At 29.5% G+C, this 18,788-nt stretch overlaps 2 protein-coding genes and 1 long non-coding RNA gene across 3 annotated transcripts in view; 1 reads left to right on the top strand and 2 right to left on the bottom strand.

Moving 5' to 3' along the window:
• Nucleotides 1-13,714, bottom strand: part of LOC141757811 (small ribosomal subunit protein uS3mA-like) — a 149,402-nt gene extending 135,688 nt beyond the window's left edge. Inside the window, exon 1 of the mRNA XM_074618654.1 lies at nucleotides 13,709-13,714. Within this exon, the coding sequence (XP_074474755.1) occupies nucleotides 13,709-13,714 (6 nt within the window). The remainder of the gene's footprint in view (nucleotides 1-13,708) is intronic.
• Nucleotides 13,715-15,203: 1,489 nt separating this feature from the next.
• On the top strand, nucleotides 15,204-15,766 carry LOC141757610 (uncharacterized). Its single transcript, XR_012591678.1, has 2 exons — nucleotides 15,204-15,258; nucleotides 15,331-15,766. It is a non-coding gene; the product is annotated as an uncharacterized LOC141757610 (long non-coding RNA).
• LOC141757609 (uncharacterized) lies at nucleotides 15,428-18,548 on the bottom strand. The gene is made up of 2 exons (XM_074618196.1): nucleotides 18,417-18,548; nucleotides 15,428-17,827 (listed from the first exon to the last, which is right to left on the bottom strand). Exons 1-2 carry the CDS (start codon nucleotides 18,444-18,446, stop codon nucleotides 15,428-15,430), a joined length of 2,430 nt encoding a protein of 809 aa, XP_074474297.1. The 5' UTR covers nucleotides 18,447-18,548.
• Between the last annotated feature and the right edge of the window lie 240 nt (nucleotides 18,549-18,788).

The following is an 18,788-nucleotide window of genomic DNA, read 5'->3' as shown; positions in this document are numbered from 1 at the left end:
TATTCTCGTAATATTACAACTTTATTCTTTTAATATTATGACTTTATTCTCGTAATATTACAAAATGTTTTCTCGTAATATTACAAATTTATTCTCGTAATATTAGGACTTTTTTTCTCGTAATGTTATGACTTTAATCTCGTAATGTTATGACTTTATTCTCGTAATGTTATGACTTTATTCTCGTAATATTATGACTTTATTCTCATAGAGTTATGACTTTAATCTCGTAATATTATGACTTTATTCTCTTAAAGTTATGACTTTATTCTCGTAATATTACAAAATGTTTTCTCGTATATTACAAATTTATTCTCGTAATATTACAACTTTATTCTTTTAATATTATGACTTTATTCTCGTAATATTACAAAATGTTTTCTCGTAATATTACAAATTTATTCTCGTAATATTATGACTTTATTCTTGTAATGTTATGACTTTATTCTCGTAATGTTATGACTTTATTCTCGTAATATTATGACTTTATTCTCATAGAGTTATGACTTTAATCTCGTAATGTTATGACTTTATTCTCTTAAAGTTATGACTTTATTCTTGTAATGTTATGACTTTATTCTCGTAATGTTATGACTTTATTCTCGTAATATTATGACTTTATTCTCATAGAGTTATGACTTTAATCTCGTAATATTATGACTTTATTCTCTTAAAGTTATGACTTTATTCTCGTAATATTACAAAATGTTTTCTCGTATATTACAAATTTATTCTCGTAATATTACAACTTTATTCTTTTAATATTATGACTTTATTCTCGTAATATTACAAAATGTTTTCTCGTAATATTACAAATTTATTCTCGTAATATTATGACTTTATTCTCGTAATGTTATGACTTTATTCTCGTAATGTTATGACTTTATTCTCGTAATATTATGACTTTATTCTCATAGAGTTATGACTTTAATCTCGTAATGTTATGACTTTATTCTTGTAATGTTACAAAATGTTTTCTTGTATATTACAAATTTATTCTCGTAATATTACAACTTTATTCTTTTAATATTATGACTTTATTCTCGTAATATTACAAAATGTTTTCTCGTAATATTACAACTTTATTCTTTTAATATTATGACTTTATTCTCGTAATATTACAAAATGTTTTCTCGTAATATTACAAATTTATTCTCGTAATATTAGGACTTTTTTTCTCGTAATGTTATGACTTTAATCTCGTAATGTTATGACTTTATTCTCGTAATATTATGACTTTATTATCATAGAGTTATGACTTTAATCTCGTAATGTTATGACTTTAGTCTCGTAATATTATGACTTTATTCTCGTAATATTATGACTTTATTCTCATAGAGTTATGACTTTAATCTCGTAATATTACGACTTTATTCTCTTAAAGTTATGACTTTATTCTCGTAATATTACAAAATGTTTTCTCGTAATATTACAAATTTATTCTCGTAATATTAGGACTTTTTTCTTGTAATGTTATGACTTTATTCTCGTAATGTTATGACTTTATTCTTGTAATGTTATGACTTTATTCTCGTAATATTATGACTTTATTCTCATAGAGTTATGACTTTAATCTCGTAATATTATGACTTTATTCTCTTAAAGTTATGACTTTATTCTCGTAATATTATGACTTTATTCTCGTAATATTATTACTTTATTCTCGTAATATTATGACTTTATTCTCGTAATGTTATGACTTTAATCTCGTAATATTATGACTTTAATCTCGTAATGTTATGACTTTATTCTCATAGAGTTATGACTTTAATCTCGTAATGTTATGACTTTATTCTCGTAATATTATGACTTTAATCTCGTAATGTTATGACTTTATTCTCATAGAGTTATGACTTTAATCTCGTAATGTTATGACTTTATTCTTGTAATGTTACAAAATGTTTTCTTGTATATTACAAATTTATTCTCGTAATATTACAACTTTATTCTTTTAATATTATGACTTTATTCTCGTAATATTACAAAATGTTTTCTCGTAATATTACAAATTTATTCTCGTAATATTAGGACTTTTTTTCTCGTAATGTTATGACTTTAATCTCGTAATGTTATGACTGTATTCTCGTAATGTTATGACTTTATTCTCGTAATATTATGACTTTATTGTCATAGAGTTATGACTTTAATCTCGTAATATTATGACTTTATTCTCTTAAAGTTATGACTTTATTCTCGTAATATTACAAAATGTTTTCTCGTATATTACAAATTTATTCTCGTAATATTACAACTTTATTCTTTTAATATTATGACTTTAGTCTCGTAATATTACAAAATGTTTTCTCGTAATATTACAAATTTATTCTCGTAATATTATGACTTTATTCTTGTAATGTTATGACTTTATTCTCGTAATGTTATGACTTTATTCTCGTAATATTATGACTTTATTCTCATAGAGTTATGACTTTAATCTCGTAATATTATGACTTTATTCTCTTAAAGTTATGACTTTATTCTCGTAATATTACAAAATGTTTTCTCGTAATATTACAAATTTATTCTCGTAATATTATGACTTTATTCTTGTAATGTTATGACTTTATTCTCGTAATGTTATGACTTTATTCTCGTAATATTATGACTTTATTCTCATAGAGTTATGACTTTAATCTCGTAATATTATGACTTTATTCTCTTAAAGTTATGACTTTATTCTCGTAATATTACAAAATGTTTTCTCGTATATTACAAATTTATTCTCGTAATATTACAACTTTATTCTTTTAATATTATGACTTTATTCTCGTAATATTACAAAATGTTTTCTCGTAATATTACAAATTTATTCTCGTAATATTATGACTTTATTCTCGTAATGTTATGACTTTATTCTCGTAATGTTATGACTTTATTCTCGTAATATTATGACTTTATTCTCATAGAGTTATGACTTTAATCTCGTAATGTTATGACTTTATTCTTGTAATGTTACAAAATGTTTTCTTGTATATTACAAATTTATTCTCGTAATAATACAACTTTATTCTTTTAATATTATGACTTTATTCTCGTAATATTACAAAATGTTTTCTCGTAATATTACAACTTTATTCTTTTAATATTATGACTTTATTCTCGTAATATTACAAAATGTTTTCTCGTAATATTACAAATTTATTCTCGTAATATTAGGACTTTTTTTCTCGTAATGTTATGACTTTAATCTCGTAATGTTATGACTTTATTCTCGTAATATTATGACTTTATTATCATAGAGTTATGACTTTAATCTCGTAATGTTATGACTTTAATCTCGTAATATTATGACTTTAATCTCGTAATGTTATGACTTTATTATCATAGAGTTATGACTTTAATCTCGTAATGTTATGACTTTATTCTCGTAATATTATGACTTTATTCTCATAGAGTTATGACTTTAATCTCGTAATATTACGACTTTATTCTCTTAAAGTTATGACTTTATTCTCGTAATATTACAAAATGTTTTCTCGTAATATTACAAATTTATTCTCGTAATATTAGGACTTTTTTCTTGTAATGTTATGACTTTATTCTCGTAATGTTATGACTTTATTCTCGTAATGTTATGACTTTATTCTCGTAATATTATGACTTTATTCTCATAGAGTTATGACTTTAATCTCGTAATATTATGACTTTATTCTCTTAAAGTTATGACTTTATTCTCGTAATATTATGACTTTATTCTCGTAATATTATTACTTTATTCTCGTAATATTATGACTTCATTCTCGTAATGTTATGACTTTAATCTCGTAATATTATGACTTTAATCTCGTAATGTTATGACTTTATTCTCATAGAGTTATGACTTTAATCTCGTAATGTTATGACATTATTCTCGTAATATTATGACTTTAATCTCGTAATGTTATGACTTTATTCTCATAGAGTTATGACTTTAATCTCGTAATGTTATGACTTTATTCTTGTAATGTTACAAAATGTTTTCTTGTATATTACAAATTTATTCTCGTAATATTACAACTTTATTCTTTTAATATTATGACTTTATTCTCGTAATATTACAAAATGTTTTCTCGTAATATTACAAATTTATTCTCGTAATATTAGGACTTTTTTTCTCGTAATGTTATGACTTTAATCTCGTAATGTTATGACTTTATTCTCGTAATGTTATGACTTTATTCTCGTAATATTATGACTTTATTCTCATAGAGTTATGACTTTAATCTCGTAATATTATGACTTTATTCTCTTAAAGTTATGACTTTATTCTCGTAATATTACAAAATGTTTTCTCGTATATTACAAATTTATTCTCGTAATATTACAACTTTATTCTTTTAATATTATGACTTTATTCTCGTAATATTACAAAATGTTTTCTCGTAATATTACAAATTTATTCTCGTAATATTATGACTTTATTCTTGTAATGTTATGACTTTATTCTCGTAATGTTATGACTTTATTCTCGTAATATTATGACTTTATTCTCATAGAGTTATGACTTTAATCTCGTAATGTTATGACTTTATTCTCTTAAAGTTATGACTTTATTCTTGTAATGTTATGACTTTATTCTCGTAATGTTATGACTTTATTCTCGTAATATTATGACTTTATTCTCATAGAGTTATGACTTTAATCTCGTAATATTATGACTTTATTCTCTTAAAGTTATGACTTTATTCTCGTAATATTACAAAATGTTTTCTCGTATATTACAAATTTATTCTCGTAATATTACAACTTTATTCTTTTAATATTATGACTTTATTCTCGTAATATTACAAAATGTTTTCTCGTAATATTACAAATTTATTCTTGTAATATTATGACTTTATTCTCGTAATGTTATGACTTTATTCTCGTAATGTTATGACTTTATTCTCGTAATATTATGACTTTATTCTCATAGAGTTATGACTTTAATCTCGTAATGTTATGACTTTATTCTCTTAAAGTTATGACTTTATTCTCGTAATATTATGACTTTATTCTCGTAATATTATTACTTTATTCTCGTAATATTATGACTTTATTCTCGTAATGTTATGACTTTAATCTCGTAATATTATGACTTTAATCTCGTAATGTTATGACTTTATTATCATAGAGTTATGACTTTAATCTCGTAATGTTATGACTTTATTCTCGTAATATTATGACTTTATTCTCATAGAGTTATGACTTTAATCTCGTAATATTACGACTTTATTCTCTTAAAGTTATGACTTTATTCTCGTAATATTACAAAATGTTTTCTCGTAATATTACAAATTTATTCTCGTAATATTATGACTTTATTCTCGTAATGTTATGACTTTAATCTCGTAATATTATGACTTTATTCTCTTAAAGTTATGACTTTATTCTCGTAATATTACAAAATGTTTTCTCGTAATATTACAAATTTATTCTCGTAATATTATGACTTTATTCTCATAGAGTTATGACTTTAATCTCGTAATGTTATGACTTTATTCTCTTAAAGTTATGACTTTATTCTTGTAATGTTATGACTTTATTCTCGTAATGTTATGACTTTATTCTCGTAATATTATGACTTTATTCTCATAGAGTTATGACTTTAATCTCGTAATATTATGACTTTATTCTCTTAAAGTTATGACTTTATTCTCGTAATATTACAAAATGTTTTCTCGTAATATTACAAATTTATTCTCGTAATATTATGACTTTATTCTTGTAATGTTATGACTTTATTCTCGTAATGTTATGACTTTATTCTCGTAATATTATGACTTTATTCTCATAGAGTTATGACTTTAATCTCGTAATATTATGACTTTATTCTCTTAAAGTTATGACTTTATTCTCGTAATATTACAAAATGTTTTCTCGTATATTACAAATTTATTCTCGTAATATTACAACTTTATTCTTTTAATATTATGACTTTATTCTCGTAATATTACAAAATGTTTTCTCGTAATATTACAAATTTATTCTCGTAATATTATGACTTTATTCTCGTAATGTTATGACTTTATTCTCGTAATGTTATGACTTTATTCTCGTAATATTATGACTTTATTCTCATAGAGTTATGACTTTAATCTCGTAATGTTATGACTTTATTCTTGTAATGTTACAAAATGTTTTCTTGTATATTACAAATTTATTCTCGTAATATTAAAACTTTATTCTTTTAATATTATGACTTTATTCTCGTAATATTACAAAATGTTTTCTCGTAATATTACAACTTTATTCTTTTAATATTATGACTTTATTCTCGTAATATTACAAAATGTTTTCTCGTAATATTACAAATTTATTCTCGTAATATTAGGACTTTTTTTCTCGTAATGTTATGACTTTAATCTCGTAATGTTATGACTTTATTCTCGTAATATTATGACTTTATTATCATAGAGTTATGACTTTAATCTCGTAATGTTATGACTTTAATCTCGTAATATTATGACTTTAATCTCGTAATGTTATGACTTTATTATCATAGAGTTATGACTTTAATCTCGTAATGTTATGACTTTATTCTCGTAATATTATGACTTTATTCTCATAGAGTTATGACTTTAATCTCGTAATATTACGACTTTATTCTCTTAAAGTTATGACTTTATTCTCGTAATATTACAAAATGTTTTCTCGTAATATTACAAATTTATTCTCGTAATATTAGGACTTTTTTCTTGTAATGTTATGACTTTATTCTCGTAATGTTATGACTTTATTCTCGTAATGTTATGACTTTATTCTCGTAATATTATGACTTTATTCTCATAGAGTTATGACTTTAATCTCGTAATATTATGACTTTATTCTCTTAAAGTTATGACTTTATTCTCGTAATATTATGACTTTATTCTCGTAATATTATTACTTTATTCTCGTAATATTATGACTTCATTCTCGTAATGTTATGACTTTAATCTCGTAATATTATGACTTTAATCTCGTAATGTTATGACTTTATTCTCATAGAGTTATGACTTTAATCTCGTAATGTTATGACTTTATTCTCGTAATATTATGACTTTAATCTCGTAATGTTATGACTTTATTCTCATAGAGTTATGACTTTAATCTCGTAATGTTATGACTTTATTCTTGTAATGTTACAAAATGTTTTCTTGTATATTACAAATTTATTCTCGTAATATTACAACTTTATTCTTTTAATATTATGACTTTATTCTCGTAATATTACAAAATGTTTTCTCGTAATATTACAAATTTATTCTCGTAATATTAGGACTTTTTTTCTCGTAATGTTATGACTTTAATCTCGTAATGTTATGACTTTATTCTCGTAATGTTATGACTTTATTCTCGTAATATTATGACTTTATTCTCATAGAGTTATGACTTTAATCTCGTAATATTATGACTTTATTCTCTTAAAGTTATGACTTTATTCTCGTAATATTACAAAATGTTTTCTCGTATATTACAAATTTATTCTCGTAATATTACAACTTTATTCTTTTAATATTATGACTTTATTCTCGTAATATTACAAAATGTTTTCTCGTAATATTACAAATTTATTCTCGTAATATTATGACTTTATTCTTGTAATGTTATGACTTTATTCTCGTATTGTTATGACTTTATTCTCGTAATATTATGACTTTATTCTCATAGAGTTATGACTTTAATCTCGTAATGTTATGACTTTATTCTCTTAAAGTTATGACTTTATTCTTGTAATGTTATGACTTTATTCTCGTAATGTTATGACTTTATTCTCGTAATATTATGACTTTATTCTCATAGAGTTATGACTTAAATCTCGTAATATTATGACTTTATTCTCTTAAAGTTATGACTTTATTCTCGTAATATTACAAAATGTTTTCTCGTATATTACAAATTTATTCTCGTAATATTACAACTTTATTCTTTTAATATTATGACTTTATTCTCGTAATATTACAAAATGTTTTCTCGTAATATTACAAATTTATTCTCGTAATATTATGACTTTATTCTCGTAATGTTATGACTTTATTCTCGTAATGTTATGACTTTATTCTCGTAATATTATGACTTTATTCTCATAGAGTTATGACTTTAATCTCGTAATGTTATGACTTTATTCTCTTAAAGTTATGACTTTATTCTCGTAATATTATGACTTTATTCTCGTAATATTATTACTTTATTCTCGTAATATTATGACTTCATTCTCGTAATGTTATGACTTTAATCTCGTAATATTATGACTTTAATCTCGTAATGTTATGACTTTATTCTCATAGAGTTATGACTTTAATCTCGTAATGTTATGACTTTATTCTCGTAATATTATGACTTTAATCTCGTAATGTTATGACTTTATTCTCATAGAGTTATGACTTTAATCTCGTAATGTTATGACTTTATTCTTGTAATGTTACAAAATGTTTTCTTGTATATTACAAATTTATTCTCGTAATATTACAACTTTATTCTTTTAATATTATGACTTTATTCTCGTAATATTACAAAATGTTTTCTCGTAATATTACAAATTTATTCTCGTAATATTAGGACTTTTTTTCTCGTAATGTTATGACTTTAATCTCGTAATGTTATGACTTTATTCTCGTAATGTTATGACTTTATTCTCGTAATATTATGACTTTATTCTCATAGAGTTATGACTTTAATCTCGTAATATTATGACTTTATTCTCTTAAAGTTATGACTTTATTCTCGTAATATTACAAAATGTTTTCTCGTATATTACAAATTTATTCTCGTAATATTACAACTTTATTCTTTTAATATTATGACTTTATTCTCGTAATATTACAAAATGTTTTCTCGTAATATTACAAATTTATTCTCGTAATATTATGACTTTATTCTTGTAATGTTATGACTTTATTCTCGTAATGTTATGACTTTATTCTCGTAATATTATGACTTTATTCTCATAGAGTTATGACTTTAATCTCGTAATGTTATGACTTTATTCTCTTAAAGTTATGACTTTATTCTTGTAATGTTATGACTTTATTCTCGTAATGTTATGACTTTATTCTCGTAATATTATGACTTTATTCTCATAGAGTTATGACTTTAATCTCGTAATATTATGACTTTATTCTCTTAAAGTTATGACTTTATTCTCGTAATATTACAAAATGTTTTCTCGTATATTACAAATTTATTCTCGTAATATTACAACTTTATTCTTTTAATATTATGACTTTATTCTCGTAATATTACAAAATGTTTTCTCGTAATATTACAAATTTATTCTTGTAATATTATGACTTTATTCTCGTAATGTTATGACTTTATTCTCGTAATGTTATGACTTTATTCTCGTAATATTATGACTTTATTCTCATAGAGTTATGACTTTAATCTCGTAATGTTATGACTTTATTCTCTTAAAGTTATGACTTTATTCTCGTAATATTATGACTTTATTCTCGTAATATTATTACTTTATTCTCGTAATATTATGACTTTATTCTCGTAATGTTATGACTTTAATCTCGTAATATTATGACTTTAATCTCGTAATGTTATGACTTTATTATCATAGAGTTATGACTTTAATCTCGTAATGTTATGACTTTATTCTCGTAATATTATGACTTTATTCTCATAGAGTTATGACTTTAATCTCGTAATATTACGACTTTATTCTCTTAAAGTTATGACTTTATTCTCGTAATATTACAAAATGTTTTCTCGTAATATTACAAATTTATTCTCGTAATATTATGACTTTATTCTCGTAATGTTATGACTTTAATCTCGTAATATTATGACTTTATTCTCTTAAAGTTATGACTTTATTCTCGTAATATTACAAAATGTTTTCTCGTAATATTACAAATTTATTCTCGTAATATTATGACTTTATTCTCATAGAGTTATGACATTAATCTCGTAATGTTATGACTTTATTCTCTTAAAGTTATGACTTTATTCTTGTAATGTTATGACTTTATTCTCGTAATGTTATGACTTTATTCTCGTAATATTATGACTTTATTCTCATAGAGTTATGACTTTAATCTCGTAATATTATGACTTTATTCTCTTAAAGTTATGACTTTATTCTCGTAATATTACAAAATGTTTTCTCGTAATATTACAAATTTATTCTCGTAATATTATGACTTTATTCTTGTAATGTTATGACTTTATTCTCGTAATGTTATGACTTTATTCTCGTAATATTATGACTTTATTCTCATAGAGTTATGACTTTAATCTCGTAATATTATGACTTTATTCTCTTAAAGTTATGACTTTATTCTCGTAATATTACAAAATGTTTTCTCGTATATTACAAATTTATTCTCGTAATATTACAACTTTATTCTTTTAATATTATGACTTTATTCTCGTAATATTACAAAATGTTTTCTCGTAATATTACAAATTTATTCTCGTAATATTATGACTTTATTCTCGTAATGTTATGACTTTATTCTCGTAATGTTATGACTTTATTCTCGTAATATTATGACTTTATTCTCATAGAGTTATGACTTTAATCTCGTAATGTTATGACTTTATTCTTGTAATGTTACAAAATGTTTTCTTGTATATTACAAATTTATTCTCGTAATATTACAACTTTATTCTTTTAATATTATGACTTTATTCTCGTAATATTACAAAATGTTTTCTCGTAATATTACAACTTTATTCTTTTAATATTATGACTTTATTCTCGTAATATTACAAAATGTTTTCTCGTAATATTACAAATTTATTCTCGTAATATTAGGACTTTTTTTCTCGTAATGTTATGACTTTAATCTCGTAATGTTATGACTTTATTCTCGTAATATTATGACTTTATTATCATAGAGTTATGACTTTAATCTCGTAATGTTATGACTTTAATCTCGTAATATTATGACTTTAATCTCGTAATGTTATGACTTTATTATCATAGAGTTATGACTTTAATCTCGTAATGTTATGACTTTATTCTCGTAATATTATGACTTTATTCTCAAAGAGTTATGACTTTAATCTCGTAATATTACGACTTTATTCTCTTAAAGTTATGACTTTATTCTCGTAATATTACAAAATGTTTTCTCGTAATATTACAAATTTATTCTCGTAATATTAGGACTTTTTTCTTGTAATGTTATGACTTTATTCTCGTAATGTTATGACTTTATTCTCGTAATGTTATGACTTTATTCTCGTAATATTATGACTTTATTCTCATAGAGTTATGACTTTAATCTCGTAATATTATGACTTTATTCTCTTAAAGTTATGACTTTATTCTCGTAATATTATGACTTTATTCTCGTAATATTATTACTTTATTCTCGTAATATTATGACTTCATTCTCGTAATGTTATGACTTTAATCTCGTAATATTATGACTTTAATCTCGTAATGTTATGACTTTATTCTCATAGAGTTATGACTTTAATCTCGTAATGTTATGACTTCATTCTCGTAATATTATGACTTTAATCTCGTAATGTTATGACTTTATTCTCATAGAGTTATGACTTTAATCTCGTAATGTTATGACTTTATTCTTGTAATGTTACAAAATGTTTTCTTGTATATTACAAATTTATTCTCGTAATATTACAACTTTATTCTTTTAATATTATGACTTTATTCTCGTAATATTACAAAATGTTTTCTCGTAATATTACAAATTTATTCTCGTAATATTAGGACTTTTTTTCTCGTAATGTTATGACTTTAATCTCGTAATGTTATGACTTTATTCTCGTAATGTTATGACTTTATTCTCGTAATATTATGACTTTATTCTCATAGAGTTATGACTTTAATCTCGTAATATTATGACTTTATTCTCTTAAAGTTATGACTTTATTCTCGTAATATTACAAAATGTTTTCTCGTATATTACAAATTTATTCTCGTAATATTACAACTTTATTCTTTTAATATTATGACTTTATTCTCGTAATATTACAAAATGTTTTCTCGTAATATTACAAATTTATTCTCGTAATATTATGACTTTATTCTTGTAATGTTATGACTTTATTCTCGTAATGTTATGACTTTATTCTCGTAATATTATGACTTTATTCTCATAGAGTTATGACTTTAATCTCGTAATGTTATGACTTTATTCTCTTAAAGTTATGACTTTATTCTTGTAATGTTATGACTTTATTCTCGTAATGTTATGACTTTATTCTCGTAATATTATGACTTTATTCTCATAGAGTTATGACTTTAATCTCGTAATATTATGACTTTATTCTCTTAAAGTTATGACTTTATTCTCGTAATATTACAAAATGTTTTCTCGTATATTACAAATTTATTCTCGTAATATTACAACTTTATTCTTTTAATATTATGACTTTATTCTCGTAATATTACAAAATGTTTTCTCGTAATATTACAAATTTATTCTCGTAATATTATGACTTTATTCTCGTAATGTTATGACTTTATTCTCGTAATGTTATGACTTTATTCTCGTAATATTATGACTTTATTCTCATAGAGTTATGACTTTAATCTCGTAATGTTATGACTTTATTCTCTTAAAGTTATGACTTTATTCTCGTAATATTATGACTTTATTCTCGTAATATTATTACTTTATTCTCGTAATATTATGACTTTATTCTCGTAATGTTATGACTTTAATCTCGTAATATTATGACTTTAATCTCGTAATGTTATGACTTTATTATCATAGAGTTATGACTTTAATCTCGTAATGTTATGACTTTATTCTCGTAATATTATGACTTTATTCTCATAGAGTTATGACTTTAATCTCGTAATATTACAAAATGTTTTCTTGTATATTACAAATTTATTCTCGTAATATTACAACTTTATTCTTTTAATATTATGACTTTATTCTCGTAATATTACAAAATGTTTTCTTGTATATTACAAATTTATTCTCGTAATATTACAACTTTATTCTTTTAATATTATGACTTTATTCTCGTAATATTACAAAATGTTTTCTCGTAATATTACAAATTTATTCTCGTAATATTAGGACTTTTTTTCTCGTAATGTTATGACTTTAATCTCGTAATGTTATGACTTTATTCTCGTAATATTATGACTTTATTCTCATAGAGTTATGACTTTAATCTCGTAATATTACGACTTTATTCTCTTAAAGTTATGACTTTATTCTCGTAATATTACAAAATGTTTTCTCGTAATATTACAAATTTATTCTCGTAATATTAGGACTTTTTTCTTGTAATGTTATGACTTTATTCTCGTAATGTTATGACTTTATTCTCTTAATATTATGACTTTATTCTCATAGAGTTATGACTTTAATCTCGTAATTTACGAAAAATTTTCTTGTAATATTCTGACTTTATTGTGTAAATCTCAGATGTTTTTTCCCTCAATGTGGCCCTAATACTCCGTAGTACATTATCTCTTTGGCCCTCACTGCATTAGACTTATATACTATATACTTAGACTATAAACTGTTACCTTCATCACAATGATCAAATGTTTTGCGGCTCCAGACAGATTTTTTTTTTTTTTTTGCCCCGAAATGGCTCTTTTGATAGTAAAGGTTGTTGACCCCTGTCGTAGATGAGGTAAAAAGTACATTACTTCCCTCCAAATTGTAGTAGAAGTAGGAAGTAGGATGACATTTTAAATACTCAAGTAGAGTACAAATACCTCTGGTTATATAGAGTCAGAAAAACAACAACCGGCAGGTGATTGATCCAGTTAAAAGTTCAAAGAGGTCCTGATCATCTGTTGTCTCTCCGTCACCTCCATCACTGTCTGTCTGTCTGTCTGTCTGGTATCAGTGTCGGCCTACCTCCACCTTTGTCGTCTCCCATCATGCAGCTCTTTGATGTGACAGACCTTACAGTCTGAAGAAAGAAAATTAACCTTAAAGGGAGATTAGTCAAGTATTTAATCCTCTTATCAACATGGGAGTGGACAAATATGCTGCTTTATGCAAATGTATGTATATATGTATTATTGTAAATCAATTAACAACATAAAACAATGACAGATATTGATCCAGAAACCCTCACAGGTACTGCATTTAGCATAAAACAATATGCTCCAATCATAACATGTCAAACTGCAGCCCAACAGGCAACAACAGCTGTCAGTGTGTCAGTGTGCTGACTTGACTATGACTTGCCTCAAACTGCATGTGATTATCATAAAGTGGGCATGTCTGTAAAGGGGAGACTCGTGGGTACCCATAGAACCCATTTACATTCACATATCTGGAGGTCAGAGGTCAGTATGTGAGCCGTGCTCACTTTTACCTTGTTTTTTGTTTTTTTACTTGCTTTTACTGCCAAGACCTGCTAAACTGTTTTTCATTGTTTTTCCATGACAATGACAATAACATCTCTAAGTCTAAGACTTTTTATCGACATACTATATACTATGACTTTTTTATATTTTTTAGTGATATACTATATATTATGGCTTTTTTATATTTTTTAGTGATATATTATATATTATGGCTTTTTTATATTTTTTAGTGATATACTATATATTATGGCTTTTTTATATTTTTTAGTGATATACTATATATTATGGCTTTTTTATATTTTTTAGTGATATACTATATATTATGGCTTTTTTATATTTTTTAGTGATATACTATATACTATGACTTTTTAATATTTTTTTTAATGATATACTATATATTATGGCTTTTTTATATTTTTTAGTGATATACTATATATTATGGCTTTTTTATATTTTTTAGTGATATACTATATATTATGGCTTTTTTATATTTTTTTGTGATATACTATATATTATGGCTTTTTTATATTTTTTAGTGATATACTATATATTATGGCTTTTTTATATTTTTTAGTGATATACTATATATTATGGCTTTTTTATATTTTTTAGTGATATACTATATACTATGACTTTTTAATATTTTTTTTAATGATATACTATATACTATGATTTGTGATTGGAAACCGGATCACCCGGATTACCCGGATTCAACCCAGCAGACACGGGCCGAATCACTCAGCCACCATGTCGCTGTGGGGAGGAGGGAGAGAGTATGGAGGGGTGATGGTAGGAGGCGACCACGTCACTGTGGGGAGGAGGTTGAAATCACTTCATATAGAGCAGGTAGGGTGTAGGGGCTAGGGGTTGTAGGGTGTAGGGGGTGTAGGTGTAGGGGTTGTAGGGTATAGGGGGTGTAGGTGTAGGGGTTGTAGGGTGTAGGAGGTGAAATCACTTCACATAGAGTAGGTAGGGTGTAGGGGGTAGGGGTTGTAGGGTGTAGGGGGTGAAATCACTTCACATAGAGCATGTAGGGTGTAGGGGTTGTAAGGGGTGTAGGTGTAGGGGGTGTAGGGGTTGGTGGGTGTAGGGTGTAGGGGGTGTAGGGGTTGTAGGGTGTAGGTGTAGGTGGTGTAGGGGGTGTAGGTGTAGGGGGTGAAGGGGCGGGATGGTCAGAAGGGGGATGGGGGAAGAATGTGGAGAGAAAGGATGCTACTTCTCTCTCCTCTCTTTCTCCTTCCTCTCCTTCTTCTCCCTTTTCAAGTCCTCCTTCTCTTTTTTCTCCAGAGCCTCCTTTTCCTTCTTCACTCTTTTCAACTCCTCCTTCTCTCTTTCCTCCCTCTCCTTCTTCTCTCTCTTCTCTCTTTCCTCCCTCTCTTTCTTCTGTCTCTTCTCCTCCTTCTCCTTCTCCACAATCAGCTTCTTTAACTCCTTCTTCTTGGCATTCATCTCCTCCGCGGTCATCTTCAGCGCTCCCAGGTCAAGTTTCTGGTGGAGCTCCTGGAGGCGGAGGAGTTGTGCCTGGAGGTCTGTGGTGGTGTCGGTCTTGAGCCGGATCTGATCTTCCAGAGCGGCGAGTTTCGTTGACCACTCGGCCTCGCTCTGGAGGAGCTGCATCTCCTTCTCCTTCAGCCGGACCTCGCTCTGGATGAGCTGCATCTCCTTCTTTAGAGTCAGGACTTCCAGAGCCATCTTGGCCGTCGTCAATCCGGTGATCAGATCATCCTTTTCCAGGACGACCTGGCTCACCTTCCTGTCCGACTCGTCCTGCAGAGATTTGACCATCAGATTCTTTTGATCAAGTGCAGATTGGAGCTCTCTCTCACAGGTCTCTCTGATCTCCCTGTTCTCCTCCTTCCAAGCTTCACAGGCCTTTTCACACTTTTCAGTCCAGCCCTGGTTGACCATCAGGATCTCATTATGCTTTTCAAGCAGACTTTGATTGAGAGAGTCGGTCACCTCCTGTTTCTCCTGCTCCTTGGTCTGCAGGTCGTTCTGAACCTGTATCAGGATCTTGTTCTTTTCCAGCTCCCAGCCGGACTCCTTGGCGGCCATCTGCTCCGTCAGGGCAGCGTTTTCGGCGGCCAGCTCAGTGTTGTGCTGGTGAGAGTCCTTCAGCTGGTTGCTGGTAGTCTGTTTGACCATCACGATCTCGTTCTGCTTTTCAAGCAGACTTTGACTGAGAGAGTCGATGACCTCCTGTTTCTCCTGCTCCTTGGTCTGCAGGTCCATCTGAGCCTGTATCAGGCTCTGAGCTGAGCTGTTCTTCTCCAGCTCCCAGCCGGACTCCTTGGCGGCCATCTGCTCCCTCAGGGCAGCGTTTTCGGCGGCCAGCTCAGTGTTGTGCTGGTGGGAGTCCTTCAGCTGATTGCTGGTAGTCTGTTTGACCATCACGATCTCGTTCTGCTTTTCAAGCAGACTTTGACTGAGAGAGTCGGTCACCTCCTGTTTCTCCTGCTCCTTGGTCTGCAGGTCCATCTGAACCTGTATCAGGCTCTGATCTGAGCTGTTCTTCTCCAGCTCCCAGCGGGACTCCTTGGCGACCATCTGCTCCCTCAGGGCAGCGTTTTCGGCAGCCAGCTCAGTGTTGTGCTGCTGGGAGTCCTTCAGCTGGTTGCTGGTAGTCTGGAGGAGTTGAACCTGGAGGTCAGGGTTTTGCCTGTCCTGTTCCTTGAGGTCCCTCTGGGCTTCCTTCCTGATGGTTCTCTCTGACCTGAGAGCGTTCAGGATCGTGTTCTTCTCCAGATCCCAGCCGGCTATCTGCTCCCTCAGGGCAGCGTTTTCGGCGGCCAGCTCGGTGACCTGTTGAGAGTCCTTCAGCTCGTTGCTGGGAGTCTGTTTGACCATCACGATCTCACTCTGCTTTTCAAGCAGACTTTGACTGAGCGAGACGGTCACCTCCTGTTTCTGAGCCTGTATCGGGATGGCTCTCTGAGCCATCCGGAGCTTGTTCTTCTCCAGCTCCCAGCGGGTCTCTTTGGCGGCCATCTGCTGCTTCAGGGCAGCGTTTTCGGCGGCCAGCTCAGTGTTGTACTGGTGAGAGTCCTTCAGCTGGTTGCTGGGAGTCTGTTTGACCATCAGGATTTCATTCTGCTTATCAAGAAGACTTTGATTGAGAGAGTCGATCACCTTCTGTTTCTCCTTCTCCTTGTTCTGCAGGTCGTTCTGAGCCTGTATCTTGATGGCTCTCTGAGTCATCAGGATCTTGTTCTTCTGCAGCTCCCAGCAGGACTCCTTGGCGGCCATCTGCTGCTTCAGGGCAGCGATTTCGGCGGCCAGCTCAGTGTTGTGCTGGTGAGAGTCCTTCAACTGGTTGCTGGGAGTCTGGAGGAGTTGAACCTGGAGGTCAGGGTTGTCCTGTCCTTTGAGGCCCTTCTGGGCATCTTTCCTGATGAGTCTCTCTGACTTGAGAGCCTTCAGGATCCTCATCTTCTCCTCTTCCCAGCTGGAATCCTTGGCGGCCATCTGCTCCCTCAGGGCAGCAATGACTGAGGCCTGCTCAAAGTTGTGTTTTCTGAGATACTGCATCTCCTTGCTGGGAGCCTGCTGGGTAGCGGCTTCAACCAGCTCTTGGTCAAGTGACGGAAAGACCACCGAGAAAACAGTCCCGTCCTAACGTTGGATCACACAAAGAGACAGTTGAAAGTACTGAAGCCAACTCCATCTGCTTCTAAAGAGCACTGTGAAGCTACTTTTTCTGAAACACACTGATTCAGTTGGTCACAAGAGTCTAGCCAAGTTCAGCCTCACACCACAGAATCACATCTTTCTACTGTTTCCTTTATACTATACACACAGAACACCATTTATACTGTCAATAACTTCAGTTTCAGATCAGTTTTTTGGAGATCAGGTTGATCTAAAATCTTTTGGTGAAGCTTAGAATATGTTTTCAGTTCTGGTTTTTGTTAATTTAACTGTAAAAAACGGCCCTGTTTTAGTCCACATACGTATCTTATACTGCTCATGCATTTGTCAAAAGTTTAGACAAAAGATTAAAAACCAGATGAAACTGTGGGCTGGCCTAGATCAGTGTAACGCTGAACAAAGTGTGTTTAAAGGCCTAGATCAGTGTAACGCTGAACAAAGTGTGTTTAAAGGCATAGATCAGTGTAACGCTGAACAAAGTGTGTTTAAAGGCCTAGATCAGTGTAACGCTGAACAAAGTGTGTTTAAAGGTGTCTGGCTGAGAAGATCTCACCTCGTTTCTTGAACGGACGATCTTCTTCATCGTAGCACAACGGAGGTGTTAGTTGTGGTAACGGAGTATAATACAGTAGTAACGCTGTACGGAGTATAATACAGTAGTATTATACGAGGACAATACAGTAGTAACGCTGTATTGAAGTAGCTATAGCAGGTATGTAGTAGATTGACTAACTGTCGCTCTGATCACACGCTCTGTTATCACTGAGAGATGCTTCTCTGGTGAAGGTTCGACTATAACTGAGTTGTTAGACTGCGGGAGCTTCTACTGGTGCACACACAACATTCTAGTGACTTTATGATGTCACTAAGCCACATTCTGTTTAATGTGATGTCACTAAGCCACATTCTGATGTGATGTCACGTT

Source organism: Sebastes fasciatus, chromosome 19 (assembly GCF_043250625.1).
Source record: "Sebastes fasciatus isolate fSebFas1 chromosome 19, fSebFas1.pri, whole genome shotgun sequence".
In the NCBI taxonomy this organism is placed as follows: Eukaryota; Metazoa; Chordata; class Actinopteri; order Perciformes; family Sebastidae; genus Sebastes; species Sebastes fasciatus.
Note: the sequence above shows the minus strand (reverse complement) of the source record. Positions and strands in the feature narration are given on the sequence as shown.

Coding starts and splice junctions, on each gene's coding strand:
- LOC141757609 (XM_074618196.1), bottom strand. CDS start 18,446: ATGAAGAAGATCGTCCGTTCAAGAAACGAG. Junction 17,828..18,416: donor TCGTCCGTTCAAGAAACGAG/GTGAGATCTTCT, acceptor ATCCAACGTTAG/GACGGGACTGTTTTCTCGGT.